Here is a 23,918-nt window from a genome sequence, read left to right as displayed (position 1 = left end):
ACCGAATCCACTTTTTTGGATTCGGCCGAACCCCCGAATCCCTCGCGAAAGATTCGGCCGAATACTGAACCGAATCCGAACCCTAATTTGCATATGCAAATTAGGGGTGGGAAGGGAAACACATTTTCTACTTCCTTGTTTTCTGACAAAAATTCACACAATTTCCTTCCCGCCCCTAATTTGCATATGCAAATTAGGATTCGGTTCGGCCAGGCAGAAGGATTCGGCCGAATCCGAATCCTGCTGAAAAAGGCCGATCCCGAACCGAATCCTGGATTCGGTGCATCCCTAATTCATTGACAGTTAAGCTGGCCATAGATGTAAAGATTTTTTAAAAGATCCGATCGTCATCGTGAGACCACGATTATCTCGAAATGATCGTACGATTTGTCCATCAACTAAAAATACCAATTTGCCAGGAAAACAAAGGGGAGCTGCCTGCTTGGCCCTGCCAACATAGATAGATTGCACTGGGACCGATAAAGATTTTTTAACCTGGCCGATCAATTTTCTGACAGATGTCGGCCGAAAAATCGTAAGATGTACGATCGTTCGAATCCCACTAAACGCATGATAATTTCAAAGGATTGGTCGGCAAGAAAAATCTTTGCGTCTATGAGGACCTTTACATCCAATATATCTTATAGGGGGGTTCCTCATGCCTAGAAGATGTATTAGAGCTCATTCTATTAAAATCACCAGACATCGTGTCTCTCTACATGCAGGATTTGTGCAAGAGGCAGTTATTTTGTAAGATTTTGTTTGTACTGGAATCAGTTATTTGAGTGAGCTCTAATTCATCTGCTAGGAAAGGAGCCCCCCTATAAGATATATTGGATCTAACTGTCAATGACTATCTGACACCCAACAACTGCTGCATGAAGACATAATGAAGAAAAACAGATGCTGAGAGAGGAATAGTGACAAATACAAGAGGTCCTCTGCACTCAACCCATAATCAATGTATTTAAAGGAGTGGTTCACCTTTAAGTTAACTTTTAGTATATTATAGAATAGCCAATTCTAAGCAACTTTCAATTGGTCTTCATTATTTCTTATTTATAGTTTTTTAATTATTTATCTTCTTCTTCTGGCTCTTTCCAGCTTTCAAATGGGGGTAACTGACCCCATCTTAAATACAAATTTATAGTTATCGCTACTTTTTATTACTTATCTTTCTATTTTAGCCTTCTCCTATTCATATTCCAGTCTCTTATTCAAATCAGTGCATGGTTGCTAGGGTAATGTGGACCCTATCGCTCTCTACATCATACTAAAAGTGAACAACCCCTTTAAGACATTGAGACATTTTGTGCATACTGCTACTAAAAAATGCCTTACCCTTTAAACAAAACAGGGATTGTTTGTCCATATATTGCAATATATTTAAGCTGGCCAACTACGTCAAAGTCATCCCATATCTGGCCAGTCCTATGCTCAATTTTCATCTGATTCATTAAGAATTCTATTGCTTCATTATACATTTTACACAGGGACTAAGTTTTACCTGCAACTTCAAAGTAAAAATCCCAAACGTGGTTGCCCTTTTATTAGCCACCAGTGGGATCACCTGACTATAGCTGGGAAGGGTGGGAGCTACAACATGGAGCTGGTCGCTGTTCCTGTATGAACTATAACAAACAAGGGAAAGTTGTGCTCACCACTAAGTAGTTTGTTATAGTTATACAGGAGCAGTGACCAGCTCCATGTTGTAGCTCCCACCCTTCCCAGCTATAGTCAGGTGATCCTCATGCCTAGAAGATGTATTAGAGCTCATTCTATTAAAATCACCAGACATCGTGTCTCTCTACATGCAGGATTTGTGCAAGAGGCAGTTATTTTGTAAGATTTTGTTTGTACTGGAATCAGTTATTTGAGTGAGCTCTAATTCATCTGCTAGGAAAGGAGCCCCCCTATAAGATATATTGGATCTAACTGTCAATGACTATCTGACACCCAACAACTGCTGCATGAAGACATAATGAAGAAAAACAGATGCTGAGAGAGGAATAGTGACAAATACAAGAGGTCCTCTGCACTCAACCCATAATCAATGTATTTAAAGGAGTGGTTCACCTTTAAGTTAACTTTTAGTATATTATAGAATAGCCAATTCTAAGCAACTTTCAATTGGTCTTCATTATTTCTTATTTATAGTTTTTAATTATTTATCTTCTTCTTCTGGCTCTTTCCAGCTTTCAAATGGGGGTAACTGACCCCATCTTAAATACAAATTTATAGTTATCGCTACTTTTTATTACTTATCTTTCTATTTTAGCCTTCTCCTATTCATATTCCAGTCTCTTATTCAAATCAGTGCATGGTTGCTAGGGTAATGTGGACCCTATCGCTCTCTACATCATACTAAAAGTGAACAACCCCTTTAAGACATTGAGACATTTTGTGCATACTGCTACTAAAAAATGCCTTACCCTTTAAACAAAACAGGGATTGTTTGTCCATATATTGCAATATATTTAAGCTGGCCAACTACGTCAAAGTCATCCCATATCTGGCCAGTCCTATGCTCAATTTTCATCTGATTCATTAAGAATTCTATTGCTTCATTATACATTTTACACAGGGACTAAGTTTTACCTGCAACTTCAAAGTAAAAATCCCAAACGTGGTTGCCCTTTTATTAGCCACCAGTGGGATCACCTGACTATAGCTGGGAAGGGTGGGAGCTACAACATGGAGCTGGTCGCTGTTCCTGTATGAACTATAACAAACAAGGGAAAGTTGTGCTCACCACTAAGTAGTTTGTTATAGTTATACAGGAGCAGTGACCAGCTCCATGTTGTAGCTCCCACCCTTCCCAGCTATAGTCAGGTGATCCCACTGGTGTCTAATAAAAGGGCAACCAAGTTTGGGAGTTTTACTTTGAAAGCAGCTAGTAAGTTGCAGGTAAAACTAAGTCCCAGTGTAAAATGTATTAGGAATCAATAGAATTCTTAATGAATCAGATGAAAATTGAGCATAGGACTGGCCAGATATGGGATGACTTTGACGTAGTTGACCATCTTAAATATATTGCAATATATGGACAAACAATCCCTGTTTTGTTTAAAGGGTAAGGCATTTTTTAGTAGCTGAATGCACAAAATGTCTCAATGTCTTAAATATATTGATAATGGGTTGAGTGCAGTCACAGTTTGCAGTCACAGCCTCATTCCACCCCCGCCTAATGGTTTTAAAAAATTAGTGGTGAGCACAACTTTCCCTTGTTTGATAGAGGGATAGTGAACATAAACTTGATTATTTCGGAAAAGATGCAGAATATTTCATGGATTGTATTTAGAAAGTTTCTTATTTCAGTATGATGGAGCTTATATTACATTATATTTATTTTTCACGATAGTTCCCCTTTAAGGTGTTCAATAAAAATGCCCTCCTGTTGTTGATTACACTGGGAGTTATAGTGAAGTAGTTGGAGGGTTACCATTCACACATCCCTTGGATGCAAGGCCCAATTGAATTTATACAACTAAGATCTTAGGAGACTCTTCCTACTTCAGTCACTTGCCCTGAGGTGGCTAGCACAGAAGTGTAGTACTTGTGTTGAAAATAATATTAGCAACCTAAAACTGCTAACATCATAAAAACTAGAGACAATAAGAATGTTATGCAAAAGTAATTCTATGTTTTTGTTTCAACCTTAGGTTAGCCCTGTAGGTAACGATAGAGGAAGCAGACTTTGCGGGGGTGGGGGGCAGGAGGTATAGGGGCCCCACGAGGCCCTAATTAATATATAATTTCAATAAATACTGGTAAAACAGGTCAACCTGTAGAAATTTTGGGGGCCTGAGAAATAGTTTGCTGTGGAGCCCAGTAATATCTAGTTACACCACTGGCCCTGTAGTGTGACTTTGCCCTTATTCTGCTACTGTGTGCAAAAACAAATCAACACAGATGAAGTCACAGAATTTTATATTTTGAACTCCCAAGATAAATACCGAACTCCTTAAAATAATACCCTAAATATTTTTTTTATCTAGTAACCCATAGCAACCATTAAGCAAACACTAGTTTGCTCTTTAAAAAAAGAAATATGTGACTGGGTTCTTCAGTATACTAGACCCAGAGCAAACTTTGCATCTGTATCGATATTGCCCTATGAATATTTCCTGTTCACTTATCAGCCTGCAGATGCTCTCAGTTACCCCCCAACTGTATATAAAAGAAGTATAAAAATGTTGTCTCTCCTGCCCTGGATATTGGTCTATATTTTGTGAAATGTTGCTATTTAATGCATATCAGCAGTGTGATCAGTAAACAGAGCTCTTAACTAGGGTGTTAGCTAACTGGTTCAGAAATAACCAGTTCTCTCTCGATAGAGCAAGATACTGTGATGTGATCTGTACTTCTGGATTCTGGATACACCCATGCTAGGACATGCCTTAATTCCTGTATCTGCATAAAAAGATCACCTCTCCACAAAGGCTGCAAAAACTGAAGGGAAACCAAAGCCCTTGAGGAAAAATGTGTTGTGTTACACTATGTAAAAGGACATGCCCAGCTCATACCCTTCCTAGGAAATTCTATTCTATACTCTATTTTAGGCTGGCCCTTGTGCAGTGTTTTTTTTTTCCAGGTTCAAACCTTTAGCCTAGAGCCACAGGCGGGTCAAAATCAGTTAGCCAAAAACTGCTGGCTGATTTTAGCCCTACTGCAGGCAGTAGCTTCCCCTATCTTCCACACTGAATTGGCTCCATCCCGAACACACTTCAGTGGATTTCAGTTTAAGGAGGCTACTGCCCGAGGTAAGGCTGAAATCAGTCAGCAGTAGTGATGTGTGGGTCAGGATTTCCCCGGCACCCACCCGCCACCGGACCTCCCGTCCGAGCCCGATATCCAGGTTCCTTATATCGACCTGCGATTTCCACAACCCGCAACCGCCCGCCACCCGACCTCCCACCACCTGCCCAAGCACGACTTCCAGGTTCCTTTTATAGACCCGCGATTTCCCTAACCCGCAACTGCCCGCCACCTGACCTCCCACCACCCGCCTGAGCCCGACTTCCGGGTTCCATTTATAGACCCGCGATTTCCCTGACCTGCAACCACCCGCCACCCGACCTCCCACCACCTGACTGAGCCCGACTTCCGGGTTCCTTTTATAGACCCGCAATGTTCCCGACCCACAACCGCCCCCCAGACTTCCGGGTTCCTTTTATAGACCCACAATTTCCCTGACCCGCAACCGCCCGGCAACCGACCTCCCACTACCTGTCCACCCATGACTTCACAAAAGAGGCATGGCGAGCAGGTGCAGCATCTATAAAAGAAGAACCCGGAAGTCTGAAGCATGGCAGGAGCAGGGGAATAGCTCAACCCGCACCCACCCGCCACCCACAGAAAAGAGTGTGAGGTTGGCCCGAACCCGCCCGACCCGCGGGTCCCTCCGGTATGGGGCTGGCCCCCACATCACTAGTCGGCAGATTTCATCTAGCTGATTTGGTTCCCGTGTGGACCTAACCTTGCAGTGCAGCATAGAAGCAGCCATACCTGAGGCGGTGTGGGACTGACTGCTGACAACTCCTAATAGTAACCAGTTGTGTAACTAGAAGATACTGGGCCCCACAGCAAATTCATTTTAGGGCCCCCAACATATCCAGAGGTTGTCCTGTTTTACCAATATATGTTGAAATTGCTCATTAATTAGGACATCATGGGGCCATCTATACCTCCTGGGGCCCCCTGCAGTTGCAGGGTTTGCTTCCTCTGCAGTTACGCCCCTGATAGTAACTGAAGCTATACTAAGTCCCATGCAGGTTACTAGAGATGGTAATAATTAAAACCAGGCATTACCTCCAGAAACTACAAGAAGACTTTCTTTCTTTTCTTTTTCAAAACGTGTCGCCATTTCTTCTTGAGAAGCTTCTTCGTCCTCTCTTTCCTCTTGGAGTTTCTTCATTCTTTCCATCAGAGCTTCTAATTCACTTTCATAATCCCCATTTTGCTGTTAAAAAATAAAAAAAAACCTGATGTTTCTAAACAGAATTTAATTTGTTAGTAGTGAAAAGCATTACCCACCCCCACTATACTCTAAATGGTAGGAGATTATAGTTACATCCCATATTCATGTTGTTCTATACCCTGTTGGACTCTATCCACACTCCTACAGAATTCCAAACCTTCCATTTTCCAGTAAAATCCAACTTTAATTCTGCAAAACTCCTACACACAACATTACACAACTACTCAACTACTACACAACTACTCTTGCTGTAGCATAGTTGCAGTCACTGTGAAGCATTGCAGCACAATTTAAGCGATACACAGCAACCTTATACGAACAAGTGAACAGTAGCACAGGTATTGGACCTGCTATCCAGAATGCTTGGGACCTGGGGTTTTCCGGATAACAAATCTTTCTGTAATTTTGATCTTTATACATTAAGTCTACTAGAAAATCATGTAAACAATAAATAAACCCAATAGGATGGGTTTATTTCCAATAAGGATTAATTATATCTTTGTTGGGATCAAGTACAAGGTACTGTTTTATTATTACACAGAAAAAGTTGGATTATTTGATTATAATGGAATCTATGGGAGACTGCATTTCCATAATTCTGATCTTTCTGGATAATGGGTTTCCGGATACCATACCTGGTCACAATGACAAACAATGGTTAGGCGGAAGCAAAAATGATCATTTACTAACCTCAGCATCATTACTTGTCTGAGAAATGTTTTCTATGTTGTTGTCGTTGGCGAGATCGCACACACAAAACTTGTTTCTCACTGCTGTCTGGATGCCATTTTGGGTATCTGGATCTCTTTCTGGGTTTATACCGCTGCCGAATACAAAACTTGCAAGAGCGTGGTAATGAGCCAGCAATACTACAGCGTGTACCAGCTCAGCCAGAGACCAGTTATTCTCTCCTGTTCTAACCAGTTTCTGTAAGAAAAAGAAGAGACTCAAGAGCACACGGTAGGTATAAAAAGTAGTATGGGGAAGTGTTATTGCACCAGAATGAGGATGTGGTACCTGTATGTGCTCCTTTTTTATAAGCCAGGGTCTGTGTGCCAGCAGTTTATTGATTTCATTGAGATTCTTCAGCTTTTGAGGTATGTATTCCAAGCCGCTAAGCCATTCCGCTGAACCTCCAGTGCTCAAAAACTCTTCCACGTGCATGTTTATCAGATACACACACTGGTGTCTGGCTGCTGCCTATGGGGTGCAAATGTATCACTAGTATGAGGAACACTTGTACGGGAAAAGATGGGCATGAGCAGAGTACTGAGGGCAAAGCTTGAAAAAAAAACACATCAGTTAATAGGGCTGTTCCAGCAGAATTCTGCACTGAAATCTGTTTCTCAAAAGAGCAAAATGATTTTTTTATATTTAATTTTGAAATCTGACATGGGGTTAGACATATTGCCAGTTTCCCAGGTGCCCCCAGTTATGTGACTTGTGCTCTGATAAACTTCAATCACTCTTTACTGCTGTACTGCAAGTTGGAGTGATATCATCCTCCTCCCTTTCCCTCCCAGCAGCCAAACAACAGAACAATGGGAAGGTAACCAGATAACAGCTCCCTAACACAAGATAACAGCTCCCTGGTAGATCTAAGAACAGCACCAATAGTAGGGAAGCACAGAATCAAGGATTCAACCTATTTCAGCAGGATTCGGCCGAATCCTTCTGCCTGACCATATACATATGCAAATTAAGGGCAGTGAGGGAAATCATGTGACTTTTTGTCACAAAACAAGGAAGTAGAAAATGTTTTCCCCTTCCCACCCATAATTTGCATATGCAAATTAGGATTTGGATTCAGTTCAGTATTTGGCCGAATCTTTCCAGTAGGATTTGGGGCTTCGGCCTGATCCAAAATAGTGGATTCAGTGCATCCACTCAATAGTAAAATCTAGGTCCCACTGAGACACATTCAGTTACATTGAGTAGGAGAAACAACAGCCTGCCAGAAAGCAGTTCCATCCTAAAGTGCTGCTGAGGTTACATATAAGTCAATGGGATAAATCCCGAAGATATCTTGATCTGCTCTGGGTTTCATGCAATAATCCGAATATTTTGGGATTTTTGGGGAAAAATCAGAAAACTGGAAAATCCAAATTTGTACGATTCCTTTTTTTTAAAGATTTTTTGGTGTTTTTTCCTGCACATAAAATTTCGGGAAAATGTATTCATAAATAAGGGCACAGTGGTATGAGGGCATCCATGCAATGCCCCCTAGCTTGTGGGTGAATCATATATAAGCTAGAGAGTGAAAGCAGACAAGGCATTGGGGAGCCCTGTACTTACTACCTGATGTAAAGGGCAACCTAGCATCCGATTAGGGTTGCCACCTGCCCGGTTTTGACCTGGACAGTCCGGTTTTTTGAAGGGCTGCCCGGGTCAAAACTGCCTGCCCAGTTTTTCAAATTAGGAAAACTGGGCAGGATTTCCTATGATTGACACTGCACATTGGGAGTGCTGATGTGCACGTGATGTCACTTTCGCAGTGTTCCCTGGACCAGGGCTGTATCGGACCTAAACATGCCCCTACATTGTGCGTGCTGACGTCATGCGCTGAAGTCACACGTCTTGTTCGGCGGAAGTGACGTCAGCGTGCCGACGCGTAACGTCACTTCCACAATGTTCCTCGCACCCCTCACCCCCTCAGTTCCATCGCCGGATTTCCTATGGAAATCTGTGGCAGAGGGTGGGGAAGGTTTTTTTTAAAAAAAAAAACAAAAACAACGAAAAAAATAGGCACCCCCAAAACCGCGCCATCCTATGCACAGGCCCTCGGGGGCCTATATATAAATACAGCCCTGAACACGGTATATCCGATAGTGCTGCAACTTGTGCTGAATTTTGATGATGGGGGTCCACTAATTAAATAAAAAGCACTTAAATGAAAGCACTTACCATAATAGCTATGTAGTGTCTGTAATGGTACGGTAGGGGCCCATCCACGCGGAGCAAGTAAAACTGTGTGCGCAGAAAGGATTCCAGATACTGCGGGTGGAAACTCATAACTTGGGTGATATTATCCAAACGCCCGGATGTGCTGTACTCTTCCGCCAGCCTGTTGGTGAGCTTATTCACATCATTTGCTTGGCCAAACTAATGGAGAAAAATCAATACTTAGACATCGTCAACCAGATGTTTACACAACTTTTCCACATATAAAGCTTCTACTTCAAATAGAAAGCAAGATACCCGTTCAGGGCATTCTAGAATAATCTGCTTTCTAAGCATAAGTCACAAAGGGGTCTTACTGATGTGCAACTCACTGTCACCAACCCCCCTACTTTAAAACTATGAGGATATGAGGCTCCATGACTTGCCCTGTGGCTCTGTGCCTTTACGTGGTCATGGTCACTAGTGCGGAGTGCGCAATTGTGCTCTCTCGTCCTAGTAAAGCCGTATTTCCGGTTTAAAAAACGGAAATTCGGCTCTTAAAGGCACCAGGAGCGGCATTTTGCCGCCCCTGGAAACCTAGCTGGCGATGCCACCCCTGCTCGCAGCTCGACCTGCAGAACCGCCCGCAGGTTTTTGCAGGTAATCGGCGGGTACCCGACCTGCTGCAGGACTCTACTTAAAGGGGAACTATTGCGAAAATGTAACTTTATTATATAAGCTTCAGCATACTGAAATAAGAAACTAAATACAATCAATTAAATATTCTGCATTGTTTCTGAAATAATCAAGTTTATGTTCACTATTCCTCTCTCAGCATCTGTTTCTCTTCATTCTGTCTTCATGCAGCAGTTGGGTGTCAGATATTCATTGACAGTTGAGCTGGCCATAGACGCAAAGATCTGATCGTTCCAATCCTTGAACGATCGGACTTCCCCGACCTGCCACTAACCTTCAGTTTAAATAAAGTAGTAATAGAACAGATCAGCCGATGTTCTGCCCCTAACAGCAATCGTATGAAAATCGTCCGATCGGCAATAAATGCCGAAAAATTATCAGCAGCCGACAGAAATCTTTTAACCTGCCCGATCGACTGAACGACCGATCTCGGTGGGACGAAAAAAAATGTCAGGACTCTCCACACACGGTCCGAAAATCGTACGAATCCGATCAGATCTTTGCGTCTATGGCCAGCTTTAGATCCAATATATCTTATAGGGGAGCTTCTTTTGCCTAGAATATTTGTTAAAGCTCATTCTATTAAAATGCCCAGACATCATGTCTCTCTACATGCAGGATTTGTGCAAAAGGCAGTTATTTTGTTCGATTTTGTTTGTACTGTAATCAGTTATATGAGTGAGCTCTAATATATCTGCTAGGAAAGGAGCCCCCCTATAAGATATATTGGATCTAACTGTCAATGAATATCTGACACCCAACTGCTGCATGAAGACACAATGAATAGAAACAGATGCGGAGAGAGGAATAGTGAACATAAACTTGATTATTTCAGAAACAATGCAGAATATTTAATTGATTTATTTAGAAAGTTTCCTATTTCAGTATGAGGAAGCTTATATTAAATTTTCATTTTCATCATAGTTTCCCTTTAAATAAGAACCCATGGGGCAAATTCACTAAAGGGCGAAGTGACTAACGTTAGCGAAAATTCGCCAGCGTGAAGTCATTTTGGCACTTCGCCGTTTTACGGACGCAGGCGTAACTTCGCTAGCAAAGGAGATAGACTCTAGCGCTACTTCGCACTCTTATGCCAGGCAAAGTTTCGCTCTGCGAAAGAGCGTTACTTCGCAAATTCCCTAAGATGCGCCTTTTACTCAACGTTACCTGTTCTGAAGACTTGCCTTCGCCAGCTCAGACCAGGCCAAGTGCAATGGAATGTATAGGGGTTCAATATTTAGTTGAAAAAGTCCCAAAAAACGCTGCAGTCTTTTCCTTTTTCAGGAAGATATCCTGCAAAAGTCCGTAAATTTTTTTTTTGGGTAGCCGGCTTCCCCCCTACATTTCCTTACATATGGCACATAAACTATACACTGGGCTCATGTGTAGGGCAACTTTATTTTATTTTATTAAGGTTCCCTGGGCTTGTGTAGTGTAATGTAACATATATGTCCATTCAACTTTAACTTCCCTCCGTATGCAAATTAGCCAACGCTAGCGCAACTTCGCTTGGCGCAGTAACGCTAGCGCAACTTCGCCAGAGTTCGGCGCCCTAGACGCAACTTTGGATTTTAGTGAATTAGCGTTGTCCTGGTGAATCTACGCCTGGTGAAGTGCTGCGATGTGAGCGATGGCGAATTTCCGCAGGTAAGTGAATTTGCCCCCATGGCTGCATGCTACAATTGTACTAGGATTGTATTGAGTTTGCAGAGGACAATCCATGTTCCCAGAGAGATGTGTGGGAATACAGGGAGAGCTGACATTACATGCCAGACTTGCACAGTCAGCAGCCGGCTCATTTTACAAGGCAAACCCAGTGACCCCGCTCTCACAGAAACATAAGCAGAGCCAGGGAGCCGGGGCGGGTGAAAGCCTTGCACTAAACCAGACGGCCAATACAGACAATGAAGAATCACCCCCTATAGACAGTTACATATACAGTTCACTTGTAAACAAATAAGACTGTCAGTCTATTGCTCTTTCCTTCTGCAAGTCTGGAGCTGTGGTAAAGGGGTGGTTCACCTTTAAGTAAACTTTTAGCATGTAATAGAACGGCCAATTCTAGGCAACTTTTCCATTGGTTTTCATTATTTATTTTTTATAGTTTTATAATTATTTGCCTTTTCCCTTTGACTCGTTCCAGCTTTCAAATGGGCGTTGCTGACCCCATCTAAAAAGCAAATGCTCTGTAAGGCTACAAATGTATTGTTATTGCTACTTTTTATTTCTCATCTAGTAAGGTCCTCCCCTATTCATATTCCAGCCTCTTATTCAAAGCAATGCATGGTTACTAGGGTCATTTGTACCCTAGCAACCAGATTGTTTATAATGCAAATTGGAGAGCTGCTGAATAAAAAGCTAAATAACTCAAAAACATTAAAATTTAAAAAATGAAAACCAACTGCAAATTGTTTAAAAAAATTACACTCTACATCATACTAAAAGTTAACTTAAAGGTGAACAACCCCTTTAATAAGTTAAACCATACAGCAGAACTCCCATTTTATGTTTTTCAGGGGACCAGGAAAAAATGGTGTAAAATCGGGGAAAATGTAAAATCAGGGAAAAAGCGTTAAATTAACTTTTTCTTCAAGGAATGAAAGGATATAAGCACAGGAGTCCATTTTACTTTGAGATACAATATTTACTGTGTTAATAACAAGGGTTAAAGGGATACTGTCATTGGAAAAAAAAAAATTCAAATGCATAAGTTAATAATTCTGCACTGAAATCCGTTTCCCAATAGAGCAAACAGATATTTTTATTTTTAATTTTGAAATCTGACATGGGGCTAGACAAATTGCCAGTTTCCCAGCTGCTCTCAGTCATGTGACTTGTGCTCTGATAAACTTCAGTCACTCTTTACTGCAAGTTGCAGTGATATCACCCCCTAACGTTCCCCACCAGTAGCATAACAACAGAACAATGGGAAGGTAACCAGATAGCAGCTCCCTAACACAAGATAACAGCTGCCTGATAGATCTAAAAACAACACTCAATAGTAAAATCCAGGTCCCACTGTGACACATTCAGTTACATTGAGTAGGAGAAACAACAGCCTGTCAGAAATCAGTTCCATCCTAAAGTGCTGGCTCTTTCTGAAAGCACATGACCAGGCAAAATGACCTGAGATTAGGGTTTCCACCTTTTAATAAAATACTCACCGGCTGGTGGTGGGGGCGGGCCGTGACGTAGAAAGGGGCGTGCCATGATGTAAAGGGACAGGCCGGAATGCGCAATTGGCCAGAAGACAGCAAAAACTGTAAATTTTGAGGGGGTTGGGGGCGGGCAGAGGGTTTTTGTTAGGAGTATTACAAATTTACCGGCAGCTACATGTATACAAAATATACGTCTGGTTAATATTTTATCTCTTTATTTCACTAATAATAATATTCATATAGGGAAAAAAGCAGTTTTTGCGTAAAAAATCCAGTAAAACATTACTTAAAATCAGGAAAATGCACCCATTGAAATGTATTATAAATTGGTGGGACCACAAATACAAAATGTAAAATGCAGGAAAACTTAAAATCGGGGGACTTAAAATGGAGGTTTTGCTGTAGCTGCCCTTTTTTTTTTTTTTTGCTGGGTTAACACTAATACTGCTAAAATCTAGCTATCCTACAATCCAGCATTTTTTGCATGCTTTTGCTTGTATGTCTACATTGGTGTTTCTTAACCTTGCATACCCATGTGTTGTTTCACTGCAACTCCCAGTAAGCTTCTGCAAACTCTTATTTGATAGAGGATGCAATATTGAATAAACACTCATTTATATTGTTCTTATACCATGGTGAGCCATTTATCCCACTCACACAACCTTTTATTTTTTTAACATTTTTGTTTGCATTTGTGTTAAAGGGGGTTTTCGACCTTTAAATCAGCTTTTAGAATGATGTAGAGAGTGATATTCGGAGACAATTTGTAATTGGGTTTCAGTTTAGCTTTTTGTTCAGCAGCTCTCCAGTTTGCAGTTTCGGCAATCTGGTTGCTAGAGTAATTTGGACCCTAGCAACCAGATTGCTGAAACTGCAAACTGGTCCAAATTACCCTAGACACCATGCACAGATTAGAATAAGAGACTGGAATATGAATAAGAGAGGCCTGAATAGAAAGATTTAGAATAAAAAGTAGCAATAATAATAATAAATGTGTCGCTTTACAGAGCATTTGTTTTTGCATATGGGGTCAGTGACCCCCATTTGAAAGCTGGAAACGATCAGAAGAAGGCAGATTATTTAAAAACAATACCAAAGTAATAAAATAAAGCAATGCACTCTTCTCTACGATTATCCCAACTTCTGTCAGCTCCATAGCTCAAAGAGACTTTCTTGGTGATTTAATCATTTAGTTGCTAAGGAAGAATGTAGCAAAACAGTTGATTTTTTTGTTCCACTCATAGTAATGGGATTCAGTAGGTGTGCAATAGGAGGCCAATTGCTTTCCTTTACTTGTAAATAAGATATTTCTTGGCAGCCACAGCCCGATTGTATGACAAAAGTTTAATCTTCCAGGCTTTCAGCAGCCATAAATTACCCTGACCTCGGTTTATCTCCAATAGTATAACCTTATCTGTTATTACCAGCTATGTAAGTGTGGGCCCCACAGCTCTGCTGGTTTGTGCTGCCAAAAGAGGCTAAAGATTCCTGCTCCAAAGAACAGGAAGTGAGGCGTAGGGAAAAAGATGGTTCAGTCCAGGAGGAAGTTGATGGGCCACAGAGGGGTCAGTTGATTTAATGGAAGTCACCTGACAGCAGATTACAGTAGCATTTTTGGCATAATACAGAAATACTATGGAGCAAGAGCTAAAGTTTTCACCAGCCTAGCAGTAAAATAGCAGCCAAGATCAGAACATTGCCAGTAAAATCGAAAAAAAAACACCATCCATCGTCCGACGCTCGATTTCTCCTCCCTGGCTATCTCCTATAAGAAAGGCAGGGAGGAGAAATCAAGCGCCGCATGATGGATCTCTTTCTGAAGAGGAGCGCAAGAAGAGTTTCGGTAAGTTATTTCTCAATAAAGGCTTTGCGATTTTAAAGTTTCATTTGTCTTGATGTTTTTTCTTTTTCTATGTATACTAATGTATTTTTTTTTTAAAAAAAAAAAAAAATTGATGTTACTGGTCCTTTAAAGGGCAAGTCAACCCCAAAATAAAACATTGCCAAATAAAAGAAAACACAATTCTAAAAACTTAATTTATCTACATTAATTACAATTTTTTTTATGGTTTTTAAGTTATTTGTATATGTAATGCTACTGAAAGCAGTGCTCGTCTGTCCCTTTCTAAGGGCTCTTGCACGCGCCCGTTTTTGCCTGCGCTCCCCTGTGTTACGCTTTCTTCCGTTCAGCCGCAGGAGTAGACACAGTCAATTATTTTGAAGGGGGCTGTACTCACACAGACGCATGTATGCGCCGAACGCAGGTGTAATGCAACGTGCTTACCTGCGTCTGTGCTAGTACAGTCCCCTTCAAAATAATTGACTGCGTCCACTCCTGCGCTCCACTGCGGTTGAATGGAAGAAAGTGCAACACAGGGGAGCGCAGGCAAAAACGGCCGTGTGTAAGAGCCCTAAGAGTGTTGATACAATGTAAGACAAGCAGCTAATTAACAGACCTGTTTGTTCTGCTGGGGAACTAAGACTTTTGCAACATTATTTAAAAAGTAACAACCAGGAATTAGGCAAATGCTGCTTTCAATAGCAATCGTATTTACAAATAACTTTAAAACCACTGAAAATGTTTAATTAATGTATATTGGAAAGTAGCCTAGAATTATGTTCTCTTGTATTAGGCTTTTTTTTTATTTTAGGGTTGACTTGCCCTTTAAAGGGGTCGTTCACCTTCCAAACACTTTTTTCAGTTCAGTTGTTTTCAGATTGTTCCCCTGAAACAAAGACTTTTTGCAATTGCTTTCCATCCCCTTTTTTATTTTTTACCGTTTTTCCAAAATCTAAGTTTAAAATGTAATGTTCCTGTCTCTGGCGTTTCAATCTGGCAGCTCAATAATTCGGGCACAGACTCTAAACTGTTACAATTTTGTAACAATTTATTGATACATTTTCAGCCACATCTGCGGAGTATTTAATTCTAACAGCTGCCTGTAATGAAACTCAGGGATTCTGCTCACCAGGGACAACAATAACAAATGTATCAACTAACTGTTTAAATTTAGAATAGTTTACAGGGTCGGTGACCCCCCCTGAGCTGCTTTAGAAGGTGAAAAATGGCACTTTGCACTCCAATATTAAAAAAACAGTCGGAAAATAGAAAGTAATTGGAAAAGGTCTTTATTTCTGGTGAACTATCTGAAACCAACTGAACTGAAAAAAGTGTTGAGTTAACTTTGAGTATGATAGTAGGAAATTATATTCTGCTATTGGTTTATATTGTTTATTACTTGTGTTTTTTTCAGTTATTTAGCTTTTTATTCAGCAGCTGTTCAGTTTGCCATTTCAGCAATCTGGTTGCCATGGTCCAAATTGCCCTAGCAACCTTGCATTGATCTGAATAAGAGACTGGCATATGAATAGGCGAGGACCTAATAGAAAGACTAGTAATAAAAAGTAGCAATAACAATACATTTGTAGCTTTACAGAGCATTTGAATGCATTTTGAAAGCTGGAAAGTATCAGAAGAAAAAAAAAACTATAAAAAAATTAATAAAGACCAACTGAAAAGCTGCTTAGAATTAGGGATGCGCCTAATCCAGGATTCGGTTTGCGATTCTGCCTTTTTCAGAAGGATTCGGCCGAACCCGAATCGGAATCTTAATTTGCATATGCAAATTAGGGGCGCAAGGGAAATCGTGTGACTTTTTGTCATAAAACAAGGAAGTAAAAAATGTTTTCCCCTTCCCACCCCTAATTTGCATATGCAAATTAGGGTTCGGTTAGGTATTTGGCCGGATCTTTCGCAAAGGATTCAGGGGTTCCGCAGAATCCGAAATAGTGAATTCGGTGCATTCCTACTTAGAATTAGCCATTCTATAATATACTAAAAGTTAACATAAAGGAGGACCACCCTTTTAAGATATGGTGATCCAAATTACACTCCTCTTATCCCCAAAACATTCCAGATAATAGGTCCCATATATATAAGTATAAGAGGAAGCCTTTAACTAATTATGATAAATGAGGATTTGAGGGAGTCCCACTGAAATAGAAGGACGGGCGCACATTTATTTACCTCTTTCTGTGGGATAAAGGCACTTGGTCCTCTTGAAGGCGGAGGAATTAGCATTTTCTTATCCTACAATAAAATGGAAAAGATGACATATAAATAAACAAGAATGTGTGAAAGGAAGGTGATTAAAAATAAATGTGGTTATGATAAATGATAAAGTCAAGGAATAATGTCCTGCTGGCACCTCCTGCAAAACTTCAACTCCCAGCACCTGCAGCTTTAAATGTCTTCAGCAACTGCCGGATAAGCAAGAGGATTCACAGGGCAATTGGATTTTAGCTATAAAGGAGTGAGGCATTGAGTGAAGGCAAAACGATTGCAAAAATAGGCACAATTAAAACTTAATGACGCCATAAGCAGTCACCCCTGGTGCCAAATATTGGATTACAGAACGCCCAGTATTTACCCAATGGAATTTACAGGATTCCTGTACATGATAAATGGTTGGATATTAGTTAATTTACCCTCCCCCCCAAAAACGGCTGATTTAGAACCAATGTCCTGCTAGTTAATTTGGACCCTAGAAACCAGATTACTGACATTTAACTTAAAAGTGGACCACCCCTTTAAGTTATAAATTCAGTGTTGGACTGGGCCGGTGGGACACCGGGAAAAAACCTGGTGGGCCCGGGGCTCTTGTGGGCCCTGTCAATCCAGATCTGCTTCTTGGTGTTGTGCGACCCCTCTTTGTCAGGGGTCGCGGCAAAATAAACATTTTTCACGTGCGCACATATGCTGGGCCGGCGCTCGTACAGACGTGGTGCCATGCGCACACGCAGAGACTCGGTGCACTAGAGCAGCAGCGGGGCCGGAGGGGGCCCTGGGGCAGTAGCCCCGTGGGCCCCAAGCCCCCAAGTCCGACCCTGTCTAAATTACACTCCTCTTATCCCTAAAACATTAGGACCCAAAACATTACAGATAATAGGTCCTATACCTGCATACATGGAGTATAAGATGAAGCCTTTTACTGATGTTATTATAATAAATGAGGATTTGAGGGAGTCCGACTGAAATAGAAGGATGGTATTCCCCTCGTTGTGATTCAATACCTGGGCCCTAGGCCCTCACGGTGGGCATATCGGTAGGCTTGCCACCTTTTAATAAGATTTTATCATATAAAAAGGGGGCTGTACTCACACAGACACATGTAAGCGCAAAACGCAGGTGGGACGCAGCTTGTTGAATTTCACCTGCGTTAGGCGCTTACATTCAGACGTCTGTGTGAGTACAGCCCCTTTCACAATAATTGAGTGCATCTACTCCTGCACTCCCCTGCGGCTGAACGGAAGAAAGCGCAACGCAGGGGAGCGCAGGAAAAAACGCCCGTGTGTAAGAGCCCTAAGAACTATAACCCGTCCTGGATTTGTGTGGATTTGAGGTCCAGATTCCGGATCATTTAAAGGACCAGTAACATTCCTTATAGGAGATAGCCAGGGAGGAGAAATCGAGTGCCGCACGATGGATCGTCGCCGTGTTGCCTTTTCTGAAGAGGAGCGGAAGCAGAATTTCGGTAAGTTATTTCTTAGTAACGCCTTCACGATTTGAAAGTTTAATTTGTCTTCGTGGTTTTTTTTTTCAAGGTATACTAACAAATTTTTTTTTTTAAAAAAAAAATTATGTTACTGGTCCTTCAAGGAACTGAGTAATGACGAAGTGAGAGTGGGATAAATCGGAGCCATAAACACACAGAAAGGAGTTGGAAGTAGGAGTGGTGGACAAGCGACACGGATAAGGGTTTTATATAAGCAAATGTTTTTATTGATCTTGTGAGTGTAACTTTTTATGTGGGGATTGTACAAAAACAAAACTAAACTACTACACTTAGAAAAAAAGTCCTGTTGTTGCGCTTTTTTAAAATTATAGATAAATAGGGAAAGCCCTGGACAGAGCTGCCATGTCACTATCTCATGGCAGCAAAAAAAATGTAGTCATTGACTCTCTTGCTGGCTCTCCCTTTCTCTCTATAATGTGAGATTAGTAGTTTAACAACATCTGAAGACATTACACTTCATTGATCTAATAACATAAATCCTGTATTGTTACTGAGCTAGACTGCCAGTTTACAGAATGATATGAATAGACAAATGGTAGTCATTAAAGCAACGGATCAGTGGCCTTGGCCGTGTCATAGAGTGCAGATAATGCAGTGCTTCTGGGATCTATATATCAGTAGCAACAATTTAACTCCATTGTTACTGACTTGAAGCAAACATGGGTGTACTTGCATACAAGGAAAAAAAGTATTTTACAACAGGGGTCCCCAACCACCGGGCCGCGGTCCAGAACCTGGGCCGCCGAACAATGAATGCGGTGCGCTGAATTTGACACAGGCGCACCCAAAGTGGACGCCGACCCCTCCAACAACCTCCCAAACTCCCTCCGGCCGCGGACAGTCCTGAACTGGGCTGCCGAACAATGAATGCGGTGCGCCAAATTTGCCGCAGGCGCACCCAAATTGGACGCCGACCCTGTCTGACCAACAGCCCTCCCCGGCCCCTCCCAACCCCCCCAGGTCCTTGGGAAAAAATTAGCTCTTTTTTGGTCCAAGGGCCAAAAAAAGTTGGGGACCCCTGTTTTACGACAAAATATTTAGTTCAAAATTGTCATAGCTATTGGGAAATGTAAAGTGATGGTGACTGTGGAAGCATGTATTTGTGCCAGGCAGCCGGTGAAGGGAGCAGACAAGCTGGAGTACCAGCACCCTGCCCATAGTAATGGTTCCTAGAGTGTGGTACATTAGTGGGGCAGAGTATGGCATCAGCAGATTCTGGAAGGCTGGAAGCAGGGTGGGTTTTAAGTGAAAATGACACTAAGTGGCAAATTTAGCAAAGGTCGAAGTGAAAATTCTAATTAAAAAATTAAAAATTTCAAGCTAATTTTTGTGTACTTCAACTAGGGAATAGTCCATATTCGATTTGAATTTGAAAAAAAATCAAAAATTCACATTTCGAAATTTATCATGTGCTGTCTCTTTAAAAATTTAGACTGACGATTTGCCATCTAAAATCTGCCGGCTGTTTGAGCCTATGGGGGACCTCCTAGAACCTATTTGGAGTCAATTGGTGGATTGGTGGATTTTTTTGGGAAAAACTTCTAATCGTACAGATCAAATGTGCTATTACTTTAATTCATATTCGATCGAAAATTGACCTATTTGGCCAAAAAAACCCTTTGATTTAATTTCGGCTGGCCTTTTTGAATTCTAATTTCAACGTTTTTCAAATTCGAAATTCGACCCTGGATAAATCTGCCCCTTAGAGGCCCATTTATCAAAGGTCAAATTTCGAATTCATGTGAGTTTTTTAAAACTGCCCAAAATTCGATATTCAACCGAAATGTATTTAAAAAAAAAAATCTAATTTTTAAAACTAGGATGAATGGAATTGACCTGAAAACTCGAATCGAATTCAATCAAATTTAAAAAAACTTGATTTGAGTTTCTTCTCCGAGAAAAACTCAAATGCCAGGAAGGCTGCAAACAACTCCAAATTGATCCCTGGACGTCTTCCATTGACTTAAACAGCAATTCGGCAGATTTTAGGTGGTGAATAGTCCGGCGAGCCATTGTGCGGCGTTTGATTTCTCCTCCCTGCCTTCCTTATAGGAGATAGCCAGGGAGGAGAAATCGAGCACCGCACGATAGATCGTCGGTGTGTCGCCTTTTCTGAAGAGGAGCGCAAGCAGAGTTTCGGTAAGTTATTTCTTAATAAAGGCTGTGTGATTTTAACATTTAATTGGTCTTGGTGGGTTTTTTTTCGTGGTATACTAACAAATTTTTTTTAAATTTTTTTTATATTAATGGTCCTTTAAAGAAAGGGCCAGAGTATGCTGAAACTTGAAAATCGAATTACATTTTTTTTAAAAACTTGAATCGAATTTGAATAATTCCCTAGTCGAATTTGACAGTTTTGACCATACAGAAATTTCAGTTTAACCCTTGATAAATCTGCCCCTTAAATTACGCCCATTACATTTTTGCCTGCAGTTTTCCTTTTCTGTGTTCTCCAGAGGGTGAATGGGCCCAATCCCCTCTTGTATACGGCCTGTTAGTGGTGCTCAGTTCTGGCAGCTGTGAAACATCGTTGTATCTGTAAGGCTACGGGAAGTGCACATAGTAATGGTTCCTAGAGTGTGGTACATTAGTGGGGCAGAGTATGGCATCAGCAGATTCTGGAAGGCTGGAAGCAGGGTGGGTTTTAAGTGAAAATGACACTAAGTGGCAAATTTAGCAAAGGTCGAAGTGAAAATTCTAATTAAAAAATTAAAAATTTCAAGCTAATTTTTGTGTACTTCAACTAGGGAATAGTCCATATTCGATTTGAATTTGAAAAAAAATCAAAAATTCACATTTCGAAATTTATCATGTGCTGTCTCTTTAAAAATTTAGACTGACGATTTGCCATCTAAAATCTGCCGGCTGTTTGAGCCTATGGGGGACCTCCTAGAACCTATTTGGAGTCAATTGGTGGATTGGTGGATTTTTTTGGGAAAAACTTCTAATCGTACAGATCAAATGTGCTATTACTTTAATTCATATTCGATCGAAAATGGACCTATTTGGCCAAAAAAACCCTTTGATTTAATTTCGGCTGGCCTTTTTGAATTCTAATTTCAACGTTTTTCAAATTCGAAATTCGACCCTGGATAAATCTGCCCCTTAGAGGCCCATTTATCAAAGGTCAAATTTCGAATTCATGTGAGTTTTTTAAAACTGCCCAAAATTCGATATTCAACCGAAATGTATTTAAAAAAAAAATCTAATTTTTAAAACTAGGATGAATGGAATTGACCTGAAAACTCGAATCGAATTCAATCAAATTTAAAAAAACTTGATTTGAGTTTCTTCTCCGAGAAAAACTCAAATGCCAGGAAGGCTGCAAACAACTCCAAATTGATCCCTGGACGTCTTCCATTGACTTAAACAGCAATTCGGCAGATTTTAGGTGGTGAATAGTCCGGCGAGCCATTGTGCGGCGTTTGATTTCTCCTCCCTGCCTTCCTTATAGGAGATAGCCAGGGAGGAGAAATCGAGCACCGCACGATAGATCGTCGGTGTGTCGCCTTTTCTGAAGAGGAGCGCAAGCAGAGTTTCGGTAAGTTATTTCTTAATAAAGGCTGTGTGATTTTAACATTTAATTGGTCTTGGTGGGTTTTTTTTCGTGGTATACTAACAAATTTTTTTAAAATTTTTTTTATATTAATGGTCCTTTAAAGAAAGGGCCAGAGTATGCTGAAACTTGAAAATCGAATTACATTTTTTTTAAAAACTTGAATCGAATTTGAATAATTCCCTAGTCGAATTTGACAGTTTTGACCATACAGAAATTTCAGTTTAACCCTTGATAAATCTGCCCCTTAAATTACGCCCATTACATTTTTGCCTGCAGTTTTCCTTTTCTGTGTTCTCCAGAGGGTGAATGGGCCCAATCCCCTCTTGTATACGGCCTGTTAGTGGTGCTCAGTTCTGGCAGCTGTGAAACATCGTTGTATCTGTAAGGCCACGGGAAGTGCAGAAGAAATACTCAGCCCCCTCACACTCTATAAACCCAACACTGCGATGAAGAATTCATCATACCATTATATACATAAACCAGCAGTATTTCTTCCCACCCAGTAAATATAGTTTTTAAAGCAATCTCAGGCTGCATTGTACTGTATTATAGAAGTTCCGTTCTGCTGGAACTTGTCCATATGCTTCTTCAGGTGACACTAACACATAAGTCCCTGTAATTCCAATTTTCTCTAAAAGCAATAGCCTAAAGCAACATTTTGGCAATCATTCCAGGAAATGTACTTCATGCGAATGAAAAAAGAAAGCAAATACTGATTTCCCCAAGACAACGCTGTTAAAGCAACAATAAATGTGGTTTGCAGGTACAAACAAGACTGTTGTGTTTTGATGCATTCCTCTAAATACACAGTAAAACATGAGGGCATAAGGGCAGAGAACATTCTGTGCGTTTATACATTGCTATCAAGGACTTGCACCTTTTCTAATCTCAGCATCTTGCCAAAGTGAACTAATTCCACACTCACTGTCAAAAGAAACAGCGCCCTTTAGTGGCCAAGCATAGAACTCTTCTGTGCATCCCAATACAGAACACCATAGAAAGGGCAGCAGAATAAAGGAAAGCTCTGTGCTGCTATACCATCTGATTGAAGCATTGGCCTCATTTGGCACACACACCAGTGCTTGTAGGGGCATGATGGCTTCAAAAATAAACCATGATCTTAAAGGGATACCGTCATGGGAAAAAAAATGTGTTTTATCAAAAACGCATCAGTTATTAGTGCTGCTCCAGCAGACTTCCGGACTGAAATCCGTTTCTCAAAAGAGCAAACAGATTTTTTTATATTTGATTTTGAAATCTGACATGGGACTAGACATATTGTCAGTTTCCCAGCTGCCCCAGTCATGTGACTAAACTTCAGTCACTCTTTACAGCGGTACTGCAAGTTGGAGTGATATTATCCCCTCCCTTTCCCCCCCAGAACAATGGGAAGGTAACCAGATAACAGCTGCATGGTAGATCTAAGAACAGCACTCAATAGTAAAATCCAGGTCCAAGAGCCGGGCCCAGCCAGCCAGCCGCCCAAGGCAACCTGGCTGGCCGCAGCGCCGACATGGTTTGCGCATGCGCGAACTGACGTGTGCAAACATGAATGGACGCAGGCGCGCATGTGCAAATGGACGCTAGCGTGTATGCCCTAACGGACGCTGGCGTGCATGCGCCAACGGATGCTGGCGCGCATGCGCAAATGGACGCGCAAGCCGACTCTGCTGAAGAGAGGGGACCGGATTAGGGGTAGGCAGGCAGCATGGAAGGTACGTGCCTGACGCCCCTCCAGCTTTGCGCCCTAGGCACGTGCCTACTATGGCTACCCCTAGTTCCGGCCCTGCCAGGTCCAACTGCGACACATTCAGTTACACTGAGTTGGAGAAACAACAGCCTGCCAGAAAGCAGTTCCACCCTAAAGTGCTGGCTCTTTCTGAAAGCACATGACCAGGCAAAATGACCTGAGATGCACCTACACACCAATATTACAAATAAAAAAATACAATGGCTGGTTAAGGAATGAAATTGTATATTGTAGAGTGAATTATCTGCAGTGCAATTTAGAAATAAAAACAACATCATAAAAATCATGACAGAATCCCTTTAACTTTCCCTCCAGTGAT

At 41.2% G+C, this 23,918-nt stretch overlaps 1 protein-coding gene across 1 annotated transcript in view; it reads right to left on the bottom strand.

Moving 5' to 3' along the window:
• The window catches only part of sesn3.S (sestrin 3 S homeolog), a 79,218-nt gene that overhangs the window by 14,490 nt on the left and 40,810 nt on the right, over window positions 1-23,918 (bottom strand). Inside the window, exons 2-6 of the mRNA XM_018250349.2 lie at window positions 16,742-16,804; window positions 8,885-9,082; window positions 6,998-7,180; window positions 6,671-6,907; window positions 5,812-5,962 (exon numbers count right to left, since the gene is read on the bottom strand). Of these exons, the coding sequence (XP_018105838.1) occupies window positions 5,812-5,962; window positions 6,671-6,907; window positions 6,998-7,180; window positions 8,885-9,082; window positions 16,742-16,804 (832 nt within the window). The remainder of the gene's footprint in view (window positions 1-5,811; window positions 5,963-6,670; window positions 6,908-6,997; window positions 7,181-8,884; window positions 9,083-16,741; window positions 16,805-23,918) is intronic.

The sequence above is a fragment of the Xenopus laevis genome, chromosome 2S (assembly GCF_017654675.1).
Source record: "Xenopus laevis strain J_2021 chromosome 2S, Xenopus_laevis_v10.1, whole genome shotgun sequence".
NCBI lineage: Eukaryota > Metazoa > Chordata > Amphibia > Anura > Pipidae > Xenopus > Xenopus laevis.
Note: the sequence above shows the minus strand (reverse complement) of the source record. Positions and strands in the feature narration are given on the sequence as shown.